General features: G+C 34.1%; 1 protein-coding gene across 15 annotated transcripts in view; it reads right to left on the reverse strand.

Annotated features, from left to right (window-relative positions):
• The window catches only part of RPGRIP1L (RPGRIP1 like), an 80,927-nt gene that overhangs the window by 62,740 nt on the left and 4,072 nt on the right, over nt 1–14,115 (reverse strand). For all 15 annotated transcript variants that reach the window (XM_074839982.1, XM_074839983.1, XM_074839979.1 and 12 more), the window contains 5 exons: nt 13,766–13,857; nt 12,836–12,980; nt 10,208–10,503; nt 7,696–7,795; nt 5,299–5,442 (listed from right to left, as the gene is read on the reverse strand). In XM_074839982.1, coding sequence (XP_074696083.1) covers nt 5,299–5,442; nt 7,696–7,795; nt 10,208–10,503; nt 12,836–12,980; nt 13,766–13,850 — 770 coding nt within the window. In that variant the 5' untranslated portion in view covers nt 13,851–13,857. The remainder of the gene's footprint in view (nt 1–5,298; nt 5,443–7,695; nt 7,796–10,207; nt 10,504–12,835; nt 12,981–13,765; nt 13,858–14,115) is intronic.

The following is a 14,115-nucleotide window of genomic DNA, read 5'->3' on the forward strand; positions in this document are numbered from 1 at the left end:
TTACACAGAAGATAAACACAGTCACAAAGCTGAGATCTTCCCCACGAAACAGCCCTAATGCAATGTTAAAACTATCATATGTCTTAAACATGTTATCTACATAAATCAAAGTTGTGGTGAGTATAGACAGCAGCACTGTCTCATGCTAGCTATTTAAAACCTAATGTAGTGGCACGTTTTTATTAATCTTGTTCCACACATCAAACAAAAGCCTCTGATGCCTTCAAAGGCTTTTTCTTCCCCCCCACCCCCCCACCCCACCCCCCCCTCTTTTTTAAGCAGGGGGCTTTTTTTTTTTTTTTAAGCAGGGGGCTTTTTTTTTCTTTTTAAGTAGAAAAAAGAGCAGATGATAGTGAAATTTATGATGTACAGATGTAAGCCCCATGGCTCCTGACAATCAACATTAACTATTTTTTCAACAGTGAATGAAACAGCATTTGATTTAAACAGGTTTGGGGTACCGATATTATAACTATTCAAATTTGGAAGTGAAAAATTACTTTTTATTTGGATCCTTTCAATTCTTACAATTATAAGAGTATTTACCTCACAAAGCTTCTAGCTACAGAAAGCATGTGCCATTAATTTCTCATTAGTACATTACATCAATCACGATCTCAGCTCTCATTATAGGCTAGAGCAACAAAATTATTTGTCTGTAGTACTTCCACAATATTTTATTTATTTAGTTACATAAAATATGTCTAAGAAATGTCCAATGCATCTAGGCACATGACAAGGAGCTTGCTGTTGAAGAACAAAATCATTTCAGATTTTGTGGGCAAGGCAAGGTTAATTGAGGTAGATTCTGTTGAGAAAATTAATTTTCTATAAATGAAGTCCAAAACAGTAGAACAGAATAGAGATTGATTATCTACACAGCTTTCTCCCTCCCAGGTAGTTGATGTACTCTGCTCCCAGAACATCTGCCCAGGTATTCTAATATAACTTAAAAATAGAGGTTATATACAGATTTGATATAAAGGTCAATGCTAGCTTTCACTTAAATAGATAATATTTTACTCAAAAAATAACAAAATAATGTATAAGAATAAACCTGTACTTAAACAGCTCATTCGCTATTTTCTCTACTGCCCAAAAAGCCAAAACTTCTGCCACAGAACCTGAAGACATGGAGGTAGACCTGGAGCAGAAGTTAGAAAATGGGAATAATATCCCTTTTGAGGCAATAGCCTGAATTAACGGCATACTGATTTAGCTCTAGCATGCCTTCTACCACAAGTGCAGAAATAAGGAACGTGAACTCTATCCTTTCACTCTAAACCTCATCTTAAAGCTGGATTAAAAATTCTGAAATTGGAAATGAAGTTAGGAGAAAGTGACTTTAAAAAGCTAAGAATTATGTTTGGGGTTAATGTCTGAAGTACACCAAAGAGACAATCTCTTTTCCAGACCTCTTATCATTTGGATTAAAAGCATATAGAGTGGGGTCCCAATAACGGGCTGGGGACCAGCTGTGTGGGAACAGGGGACTGATAGCAAACTACACCAGAAGGAAATGATTAAAGAAAGGATCTTGACCTGCACTGTACAAATTTATGCCAGTAAATCCCAGATGGCTAAGCTAATAAAATTGAGGTCTAATTAAACCACATCCCTTGCGTCTTGTCTTTGCTTCCATATGAGCAGGACATGGATACAATACTGAGACTACTCTTAGAGAGTCCAGACTATTGTATCAGCTGGACTAGTGGCTCACAAACTTTCCCCATTCACATTCAGAACAAGAAAAACAATCAAGTAAAAAAGTATCACCACCATACTTCTCAGGATCACTTACCTTCTCTGTCTGGCAAAATAAACAAAAGGTTTCTAGGATAACAGTTCCGAGTCATAAATGCATCAATGGCCAAGATATATACACGGACTCCCAAGCAGAGAAGTCAAGACTAGAACATCAATGTGCACTACTCTTCTCATTTTACAATGCTTAGGAACTGACAGGATTATATGCTGATACACATTATGTTTTTTTCTTTGCCTCTTATTTCTTCTAGGAAGTCAAATATAAAGGGGGGAAAATCCCCCAAATGATTACCTTCTAGTAACACCTTTATGTTGTAATTGATAGTATATTTGCAATAAGCAAAACATTAACATTGCATCGATAGCTCTAGCATTTAGTTATTAAATTATTTAAATACAAATATAAAACTCTACATTTCTTTGCTGGCTAAAGAGCTATCTATAAATGAAAAAAAGTCATGCACTCTAGGGAAACTGGTAAAATATGAAAAATCACATAAGGGAACGCAAATATAAGGGTTTTTTTTTATATTAGACATGATTTAGCAAATTTGCTAATGTCCCAAATTGCTAGTGTCCCAAAACCCTTTAGATAATGCGTTGTGACTAACATGTTCCACACTTCAATCTCAGTCTGCAATGCTATAATACACACACAGAAGTCATGAGCATGTCAGACACGATACTCCTGTCCAAAAATCCACACATTTAATAGGTTTAATTCCAAAGTCGTGTTGTAGCAAAAAATGCCCAAGGAACTAAAAACTGACTGGCAAATAAGTTTTTTCATCAAACAAACCCACAAAAAAAATGCACAAATGTGCAAATACTAAATACCTGTTTCACAAATGCATTTTGAGGTGGCTTTAAAAACGTTTATGGAAAGTAGCATGAGCAATTAAGTTGTCTGAAACTAGCTGCTTGGAAAATGGGATTGTTTACATTTAATGTTTTAACTTGTGCACTGTGTAGTGCACATTCATAGACATCAAAACATGAGGTTATTATGGTTCTGGCCATCTTTAAAAACAGTCAAGGTAAATTCAGTTAAATTTTGTACTTCAGAAAATGTGTTTAGTCTAATAACCCACTGGACAAGTTTTTCCCTTGAATCAGAATTAAGTCAGAATTATATATTCCTGACACAATCCCCAAACAATCACTAATGAAATATTGAAAAAAAATTGACTGCAGCCATGTTACAATAATAATCTCAAGGAATACACTGCATATGAACAGAGCTTTGCTATATAGCTCTTGTGTTGTTACACAGAAACTGTAGTGAAGCTGCAAAGGCAGCTTTAAAATATTATTGGATTTCTTGTGGGTATAGACTCAAGATAACTAGTATCTCCCTCCCTTACCACTGATGGATCAATGTTTATTAACTATGGCTGCTTCACTACTTGGAAACTACAGTTATTTCAATCGCAAGAATTTCTTAATTGTGTAGCACAATAAAGAATGTTTTCCTAAAGGTTGAAAGTAACCTAATTTTGTTAACACCAGGCTGAAGTCAAATGGCACTACAACATAAAGCTTGATGGAAGCACATTTATTATGTCCTTTGTGGCACCATACAGTTCCTAAAGAATTTCAACAGATTTAACTGTCTTTGGGTAGTAATGTAACTAGATGACAGCCAAGTATATTCTCATAAAACAGAAGAAAAAGCTGTCAATTGTGCCAAAATTCAAAGACATAAGCTACAAAGACAAAATAAAATGACCTTATCAGTCATCCAAATTTCCAGTTTTTCCTCCAAGATTCCAGTATTGACAGTTTCTTCTCTGATGATGCAAAGATTAAAAATAAGAATTACATAGAACCTATAAATCTATTTGTGTAATAAAACAACAAACACAGACTGTTCTAGATAGCAGTTACAAGAATTCCAAGAAAGCAAGCTAATGAAAATCTCCTAAAGAGAGTATGTATGGGTACCTATAGTTACTGTTAAACCTGGAGAGATTAGTATCCCTCTAAGTTCTGGCTCTGGTCCATTCAGCATAAAAGAAAAATAACTTGAAAAACATGGGGATTAACAGCCTTCCATAAAAGTATTCTAGTGGCAAAATTATAGAATACACAGTATTCTAGATATGCACTAGTGGACATTTTTCAATTTCTTTCTCAGTGTCTTCAGCCAAACACAGTAACTCTTAAATACTTAACATACGTTTTATTGCGTTTCAAACAAAAAATAGACTATAAAGGAAATACTTCCAGAACTTCAAACATGAATTCACAGATTAGGTCAAGTATCATGGATTGTATACAAGTAATTTGATAAACATAATTAAACAAGGGTCTGCACTACTTCTATAGCCTGACTTTATTTAAGGATTTTTTTTAGTTGAATTTGAAATGTATCTTCACTTTAAAACTCCTTAAAAATTTCACAGAAATATGGTAGCTGACATCAAATTTAGATGTATGTTCAGTTTCTGCCTGCTTTACTTAAAGAACAGTGTTTATCTATAGAAATATCAAGCAAAGAAGTTCTTTGAGATTTGTATCAGATTATTTTCAAATAATGAAAAAAATGTTTTAAATATTTTCTGAATTCACTGTAGGCATAGACTGAGAAATTATTTATGATAACAACTTCTTGAACCTATTTAAACTATAGAAAGGAAATTCTGAATAGGGGAGACTTATGACTTGGTAAATAATTTAATAGCAAACATTATGATGTATTATTTATGTAGCACCACTGATGCACAAAAGAATGCTCACACATAATAACGGGGTCCCTCCCTTGAAAGGCCGTTAAAGAACTGACTACATATTTCTCATCCAAGTAGAACTTTCACTGAAATCAAATGAAAAAGGAATGCAGGATCATGCCACGTTAGATCCTTAATATAATTAAAAGTAACCAGCTGAAATTGAAACAGTCAAAAGAGGGAAAATAGATGCAAAGTTATGTAATTTTGCATATATTTTTACAAAAGTGAAAGAAGAAAGGAGAGAAAGAGATTAAACTATTAGTGGCTTTATTGTGAAACACATTCTGCAAGCATGTTTGTTTGACTTTGTTTCCCTTCACAGCTATACCATATATCTTCAGAAATTTCTTAATCTACCCTTACAGGGCTATTATTTTTCTACTATTTGTAGACTCCAAATTGTCAATGAGTATTAATGAACATTAAATTATCCACTATGAACCTATATCTAAAATTTTCTAAGATTTATATTGAAGAAACAAGAGATTATTAACATTTAAGGAGTTGAACTTCAATTGAATCTGAATCAGCTGGAAATGAATTCTCTAAAATGGTAATTATGAACTTCTTTGTTTATTTGCAAAAAACCATCATAACCTATTATCATAACAATCTTCTTGCTTAGAATTATTCATGGCTATTTGATAAAACATTTTATAAGTCAGTTTCAGCAAAAGGAAAAAAAAAGAATAAAAGCACATATTTCTTAACAGAATGAGTAATTTTCACAGCTACATATAACCATTGTGGCATAGCTCTTCTAATGCTTCCACCATGAAGATTCCATTTTTCACAATACCTTTGGCTTGTTGTTTCTTGCTTTTTCAGCTGTACTGCGGATTCTTCAATTTCCTTTCCTTTCCTCCTTAGCTGACTCAAAAGTGTGTCTCTGGCACATTCTAGTTCCTCGATGTGTTCCCTTTGGGACTCAATCACAGTCTCCCTGCAAGTAAAAACATCTCACATTGCAAAACCAGGTAACTCTTTAATAAAAGAAAAAAAAAAAAAAAAAATCACACTAAAACTCAAGACAGCAAAAATTTTAAAAGTGTACAGCAAAATATGTATTTCTTAATGACATGCATCACAACAGAGGTTTAAGAGTTCAACTTACTATGAAAATAATTAAAGGTCACCACATGAAAAGATGGAATAGTACAATAAATAGATAAATAATTCAAACACAACACAAACTCTTAAAATAAATGTTTATATGGACTGAATAATGTTTAGCAAACCTAGCTGAAAACATCATCCGCAGTTTCTCACATTCTATAGTAAAAGTATCCTCCTCCTAATCCATTAGGACCAAGTGTTTTCTGAAAAGGAAAACACCATTACTAGCTATCAAAAGCATATGAGATCTTCAATGGATGGAGCAGTGAAAGTAATTTTTAAACTATTATTCTGACTTAGATAATTTTACATACACACACACAAAAAAAATCAGATGATGTGTCTTTAACAGTGGAATTTATCCAGTAAATGCAATTTTTAAAAAAAGGCAGAAAACTATAGAGATCGGAGTCCAAATATTTTTAGTAGGCCTTAACTTTGTGATTTTGATTTTCTTGACAAGTTCATCTCAGATATCTTTTCCAGTAACATTTTTTCTAATAAGAATAAGCAACAGAATCACAGAATCAACTAGGTTGGAAAGGACCTTGAAGATCATCTAGTCCAACCATTAACCTAGCACAACTCATCTACAAATGTTTCTCCACTCTAAAGCTTTTGATGCATCAGCTGTAGTTCTTCATTATTTCATAGACCTATCGTAGACTTAAAAGCACCTTGAGTTTTTTGGTCGTGTGTTTGCTTTTGTGCCTGAGTGCACCATTCTGAGCAACTGTGGTTATTTTTTCCACCTTTATGAGAACTGAAACCCATGAAAAAACCGCTAGTTGAATATTTTCTGCATTATAACACAATATTTTTGGTCATTCTTAGGAGAAAAGCTATTGCGAACACCAAGATTCATGGCAGTCTTAATGAATAGCTCTTATTTTCCTAGTCTTCAAAAGTGATAGGCATAGGAGAAATAGCCTTTTCTAGGCCCATCACTATAATCACTATTTTTTTTTCATTAACAACATTCTGTAATAATGCGATTTTTTTGGTTTTTATTTTTAACTGTTCAGCAAGGGTTAAATTCAGACAGGATGTAGCAAGAGTGCAATTTAAACATTGTTAAATAATTTAAATTTATTTTTTAAAATAATTTATAAGAATATGTCTGCAAAATTATTTCCTACGATGCCACTAAATCTTTGTGTTTACAAAATTTCAAGGACAAAATACATAATTGCACATTAATTCATATATTTGTATACTTAGCTTGTCCATTTATTGAAAATTTAGCATTTATGGATATTGTAATAAATCTGATTTAGGTAAATGATTATGGAAAGAAACACACATACTGAAAGGATCTTTCAGAAAACCAGATGTCTAAAAAGCATAAGAGGTTCCAACATAGAAGAAGAAAAATGGCCTAATCAGACCTGAATATCTTTAAATTAGATGTTAACTACCTCTTCTCCTCCCTATATAACTTCTCTGTTCCTATGCAGTCTCTATGTTAAGGATGTTATCAAGAGTTTCCTGAGCTTCAATCTTAGTTAAAATGTGCAATTGGACTACAAACCAACTTTCAAAAGGCAGAAGTGAATCAAAACCATTTTACATTACTATCTCATACTGTGCTTTTTGCAACTTACCTGTGAAATCTGGCCACCTCTAGAAATGAAGCTTAAATGTGTCAGCATAACGCATTCAATACAGTCATCACTTGTGTGGGTTATCCCACACATTTTAGGAGTTATGTAATAACTCCTAAACTGCAATAACAAAATTAAGATAATAATTTTGCCTCTAAGGTTCTTTCTGCTTTTGTCAGTTTTGTCAGGTAATAAGCTAGGCAGCATTGTATTCCAGCAAAAAGAGAGGCTCGCCATTGAAGATCAATTTTAACTTCCAGCCAAATTCTTATGCACCTTCATTTTGCATTCTAAATCCCTGATTCTATGTTTTCCTTATCATAAAACACTTCTGCATTACCAGTGTTACTGTTTTCAGATCCAAAGACTTGACTTTAATTTCTGAAGTGAAAACCTCTGAAAAATGTATTTCCTTCCAGAAACCCGCAAGTTTTAACAGTTATATTGCCAAAAATTAAGAAATATGAAAATCATACAAATTTCTTATTTCAGCCTTTGAATCCTCGAGCAGACTCTGTTCATATACTGGGAGCAAAAAGTTAGGTGATCTCGCTTCTAAATCCTGCAATCTCATTCCTGAAAACAAAGAAAAGATAAATTTTTGTCATGCCGCATGAAAAAACATGTAACAAAACAACAATCTCTATGCAGTACAAACACTTACAACTCCTATATAGATGCCATAAAAAGTATTTTTACATCAAATTCACATGGAAAGAGAAAATCAGAGTATCTGCAACATAGCTGCTGTAAATTTTGAACTACAGGCAATACAGCATGCACTGTTAAAGAGAAGTGTTAAAAACATGTCTTGAAATGTTTTTCTTAGAAGATTTTACTTTTAAAGACAGAGAACAGAGATGGTGTCTTCAAAGAAGAATAATATCAATATTATTAAACAGGAACAAGGACTTGTAATCACTTTTTCTCTGATGGCACTTTCTTTACAAAGTCACGAGTGCCATTCACCTAGACAGAACCATTTTTAGCAGCAGTGCAAATAATTTCCTTCTGTTCTTTAGAAGCATACTAAGTCCCTGGTGAAGACAAAAAGTGAGAAATTACTTAAGGAGCAAAAGCAGTGGTTTCTCCAAATCTCTTTGTCCTACTTCTCTTTCTTCAGCAAGAAGAAATTAATGGAGTTTAGAGGTGGGACCAAACTATGCATTAAATTTCAAATACAGCATTAAGGCTGCCATCCCTCGGTCTCCAAAATTGAGTCATTTAGGTTCAAGGTACAATGATACCAGCAGGTTCACAAAATGATTGGAAAAAATGTACCTACTTTGCATTTGTGCTGAGTTAACTTGATTTATATATATATTTTGAATTTTGATCTTTTAAGTATTATTTTAAGGTACTGGCAATTTTACTATATACATATGTGTATATATATGCCTTAAGTATATATTTTTAATTTATTTTTGTTCAAATCATGATTTATCCTTGATGGTTGTACTCAAAGAAAGCAATAAGAGAAACCGATGAGTATTTAGTGAACATTCACACCTGACCACACCTTTTGGACTGACTTGCTACAGTATTTGTAAATCAGCCAAACACAAAGCAGATACAGTACGGTGCATTTATCACTTGTGCATTCTTCTTGTCATACCCTGGAGACAGCTAAGGTCTCCTGAATTTTTCCAGTCATTTTATTTTTGGATAACTTTTCTGAATATTTTCTGATAAGCGCTAAAAGTGTTTTGACATTCAGCTTCATGGTTTCATAGAGCAATCTATGAGTCCAGCAGTCTTTAAAGATAGGAGGCACATACCTGGCACCAGACTGCTAGGTTTATCATCATTAATGAAAAGGCAGGATGAGAAAACACACAAGAGAAAAACATGAAACATCCTATGCTAATGAATACTATAGAAAATGTTCTCTGACCTTCTGGAAGACAACACTACCGTGTTCAAGTTCTGAGTAGTGGTTACTAGATTTTTAATAATAGTCTTCACCTTAGAAAAGTGTGTTTAAGAAACTGCATATTCATAGCACTCAAATTATGAGAATCCCTTCTAGTTTGGACACGGTCTTACAACTGAAATAGGCACACTAGAACTTCTGTGCAAATTGCTTTTTATTGCCTGTCTAAAAACATGACAATTGTTTCTGTTTTCATATACCTGAATAGACAGCGTAACCAAAAGAAAGATCAGTGGGAGGGTGAGATGGAGAAAAAACACAATATAACTGGTCATCAGCCTGATCCATAGCTTGTAGGAGTTGAGACTATTCTGCTGACTCAGTTTTGAATCAGGGCCATAGTTGCCTTTTTTTTTTTTTTTAAACACATTATCTGTCCAGTGTATGTTAACTGAGTACAACTACTTCTACAAATGTTCATATGAAAATAAAAAGGTTTGAAAGTGTAATTTCCAAATGTAGCTACCATAAATAAAGAACTGAGAGTGAGACTGCCTTAAGCAGTAAGTCTTGACAGTAAAAAGCATCATTAAAGATGGCTGCATTGTGGTATTCGCTTTTGAAAGTCCACACATGTAATAGATTTTTCAAGTCTGCAGTGTTGTGCACACATGTATCAAGAGACTAGAACAAACCTTGAAATTAAAAAAGGAAAAACATGTGCAAACAAACTACAGATGTAAAACTTTGTTCTAACATGATAACACTAAACTTTTTCATATACTTCTTTTATAAGCCTTTAACATGTAGGGAAGTTATACAAAGAAAGTCTCATTATTTTAACTATTAGAAAACTTGCTTGGTAACTACTTTATTTTCAAATCTGTACTTTTGTTTTAACCCTACCATTGTAGATTCTCAAAATGAGGACTTCAAAGGTAAACACGTTGCTGTGACTGGTACAAATAAATACAAGAAAAAGGGGGAAGAACAATCTTTCTGCCTACAGGCACTATTGCCCACTGATGAACAGAAAAATGTATGTACTTCCTACAGTGAAGTAATAATTAGCCGTACCTATATAAACCACTGGTTTTAATAAATGTGAATTATACCTTTCTTTGTGTGCTCCGGCATGCCAGCAGCCTCACTCACTTTGAGACCAGTGTTAATACGAGATTGAACATAGCTGTATGGACAAGGCCTGTGGCCTTGAATCTGGAGCTGCTGTTTAGTTGAAATGAGTTTACTGCGAAGGCTTTCGTTTTGTTTCTCAAGCTCACGAACTCTTTCTTGCAAATGCTCAATCATTTCTTCCAGCTCCACAGCCTGACCCAGCCGCTTGGGGCCGCCACCAACCTGGTCAGACCGTTTTTTATCATTAACAAGCCGTATTAACTTGGTGGCCATTCTGGGGAAAATAATAAAAAAAGATGAAAAAGAATGTGAAAAGTCAGCATAAAAAGCATTCTGTTGAAAGGAACATAATCACTGTGAAGACTTCAGCATAGAACCTGAATAATAAATTTCAGGTTTTGATATAACTATTACTGCCTGTGAAGAACTCTTTGAAGATAATTGAAACCACTGTGCAGCAATCTGCTTTATAGCACTGACAAATAACAGTTTCCTAAGGCTTATCATTTAAGGTTAGTAAAGGGAGGACACATATTTACTCCATATGCTGCTTAAATGTAATTTTTAACGCATGACCTTATATAGGCACCTCTGCATGCTGTTAAGTAAAGTTACAGATTTGGGATGTGGTGGGGCAAACTATAAAAGCTACAATTCCACAAAACATTCAACTATTGAAAGAATGCTAATAATATGCAACATTCCAACGAAATATCATTTCTAGTACTTTAGGATTTAAATATATATTTCAGTTCTAAAGTGGCTAAAACATATAGGTGGAGATATTTAAGAAGGCACTCCAGAAAAAGAGACTTAATAGTTCTCATTACTGTCTCAATTTTATACTTGGTAAATGTTACCAACGTGCTTCAGAGAAGGAACGGTTAGCTGAAGAATATAATTAGATACAGAGGATATGGTTTTCATCTATCTTTAAAAGGATACAAATTTTGCTTTTGGCATCTCAAGAGTTGTACCTTTGATTTCCTTTAGTTTTGATAAACATTGGTAAGCTGGAACAAAAGGCAGAGAGGGCACATGGGGGTGATGTAATATACAAGAACAGAAAACATACCCAGCAGCGAATGGAAAAAACTTGGCATATAAAGAAAGAAAAGGTGGCTTTGATGAGAAAGACAAGTTCAAGACTTTACAAAAGTGGTGGCACATCTTCAAGACCTGTATCTAGTTTACAGGAAACCTATTTTTGCAGGCCCAGAATGAAAACTTAAAAAAGGACACACTTCATTTGTTTAAAGGGGCTTGTTTTATTTTTGTATACTTGTGGACAGAAGCTTCTACTTAACAGAACAAAAGTGAAACAAAAAAAGTCCATAATAACTTTAGGATGTCACAGAATGTTACTTGCCTGTAAGCAGGATTTTTGTTTATTTGGTTTTTTTTTCCAATGTACTTCAACTGCAAATTCATTCCAAACTTTTAGTTACAAGGGCTTTGGCATGAGGGATGGTGGGAAAAAATTAGCTTAAGAAGTTAAGATTTTTCTCTGGCAATCTAGACAAACATTGTATTTTATATTTTCTGTGCCTTAAAATACTAATTCAGGTATTCCAATTTGGACATTCTGTGTAATTTTACTGAAGTGAACGATGAGTACATTTGATAAATCATCTGACAGAAACACAGGAAATGCCATTTGGAATAAGCAAACAATTCATTTGTTCCACCAGCTTGTATTTGACAGCAGCCTGACAGAAAAAATGGAAGTTATGTCATGCTGGTCAATTTGATCCTGACTCACTGAGTACTGTGTCAAAAGGAAAGAATGTTTTGGACTTTAGAGAAGTATGAAACAGTCCCACTTGAAACAATATCTTCAGATGCCCTTTCATGAATCGGTTAGCTTCTTGACCAGAAGCTAGCTTAGATGCAGCAAGATTTTATTAGCTTAAGTACAGCACAATGTGAACACGGAGTCACAGTGCTTCTGGATTCATTAGTCCTCCTGGAATATGGTAATACCATGAACAGTTCTGCTGAGTCCAGCACAGCACTAAGTTTAATAATAAGCCTCAAGTTGTCTGCTTATGTTTGGGTACACTGGGTACTATGCGCCCCATGCTACTTGGGGTGCCTTCAATGAAGTTACCTGAATACAGGAGAGATGATCATAATTATAAAGATATTTTAGGGTTAACTAGATGATAAAAGGTAGATGTTAGTCAACTTCATGGAGGACAGATAATGACAAAAAAAGGGGCAGAATCTCTCTGTATAGGCCATTTTGATTCTAGGATGAAATCCCTGATGAATAATTAGGCTTCTATAGCCTCTTCCTCAGTTCCCAGAACACCTGTTATATCTGTGTTCAGACAGCACAGCTATGAACCCAAGGTGCCAACTCCAAAGTGGTGGGTAGTGGTGAACCTCTCTACATGGAAATCTAATACTGTCCACCACAAAAAATATCCCACACACCACAGAGACAACCAGAAATCAATACAAAAATGAATTCCAATGAGTGATTTTTGCTACTGCTTTAAAAAGCACTCTGAGAGAAATCAGCATGATTTTTAATTTGTTGATAATGCTTTAAAGGGCAAAAATGTTATTATGAGCTAAAATAAAAACATTAAAACACATACCTTTTAATTTTCTCCTCTTGCTTATTTGCATGCTGTTTGAGTAAGATGTTCTCATCGCGTAAACGAAGAAATCTGTCTTCTAGTTCCTCTCGACTGATTCGTGATACACCTTGTCGAGCTTTTAAATTCTGTGTAGTTGACGATTCTACCCGAACCAAGACAACTTTAAATTACCTTCAATACATTCAACAACATGTAATACAAAGTCTAACTAATTTTGAAGTACTGAAAAAAAAAGAAAAGTTTTCAAGTAATTTGATGTTTTACACTTGTATGAGTCTGTTGATTAATTTTTTCAGATTTATTGGCATATTAATCGCTTCCATTTTCCTCTCTCTTGGAGATAAAAAAGTAATTCAGGTGATACAGCAAAATGATTACCTTCTAGACAACACAAAGGAAATAGTTTAGCAAGTAACAAGGTACTGTCAAACATACTACTTAAAAAAATAAGATTATCATTAACACGGAGATGCTTTCTAATCTTTCAAAGTTAACACACCCTCTTGAAGTTTGAAAAGATTAACTCATAATTCTGCAAATTCACTCTGCTACAAGACTAAACCCAGTAGTTCCATTCTAATAGCAGCTGAGTAACATATCAGAATTGCATAGTACTTTTGGTTCCCATTTTGTTAAATGGGTCTGGCCTTGTCCTCAATTCAGCAAAAAAAGTCCTCTTTTCTTCTGGAAGGATGAACATTACAGCTCAATGAGATTTCCAGTTTTTAGCATCTCACAGCAACTCCCCTCCTATAACAAGCAACATGAACACAGAATGGGTCATAGTATCTTTCAGAATTTAACCCAGATTTTGAATGGTATTTGAACTTAATTTTGTGAGTGGGAATGTCAGAAACATTTTTGAAAGAAACTAAAGAAGCCACTGATCAAAGTCTGTAACTGTAATAAATAGCAGCTGGTACAAACCTTGTAATCCTCCAATTCCAGCTAGAGTTAGACCTACATCTCTCACGGGCAGGTCCCCCACACTTTCATCAGCTGGAACAGACATGGCTTATCTACGGATAACAAAATTCAAATGAAAGTCTCCTCCATCTGTAACTTAAACTGTGAGACTAGAATGAACTGCAATACATCATATAAAATGAAGGAAAAAGTAATGACAGATTCACTGAAATAACAGTCTTGTACATTACTATAAATGCTCCAATCTCAATTGTTTCACTCAGAGGACAATCTAAACTTTCAAGTTTAATGTTATGCCAGTTTTAATCCATGCACAAAATATGGCTGCTTTGTTATACAATAGCTTCAGT

The sequence above is a fragment of the Strix aluco genome, chromosome 14 (assembly GCF_031877795.1).
Source record: "Strix aluco isolate bStrAlu1 chromosome 14, bStrAlu1.hap1, whole genome shotgun sequence".
Classification (NCBI taxonomy): Eukaryota; Metazoa; Chordata; class Aves; order Strigiformes; family Strigidae; genus Strix; species Strix aluco.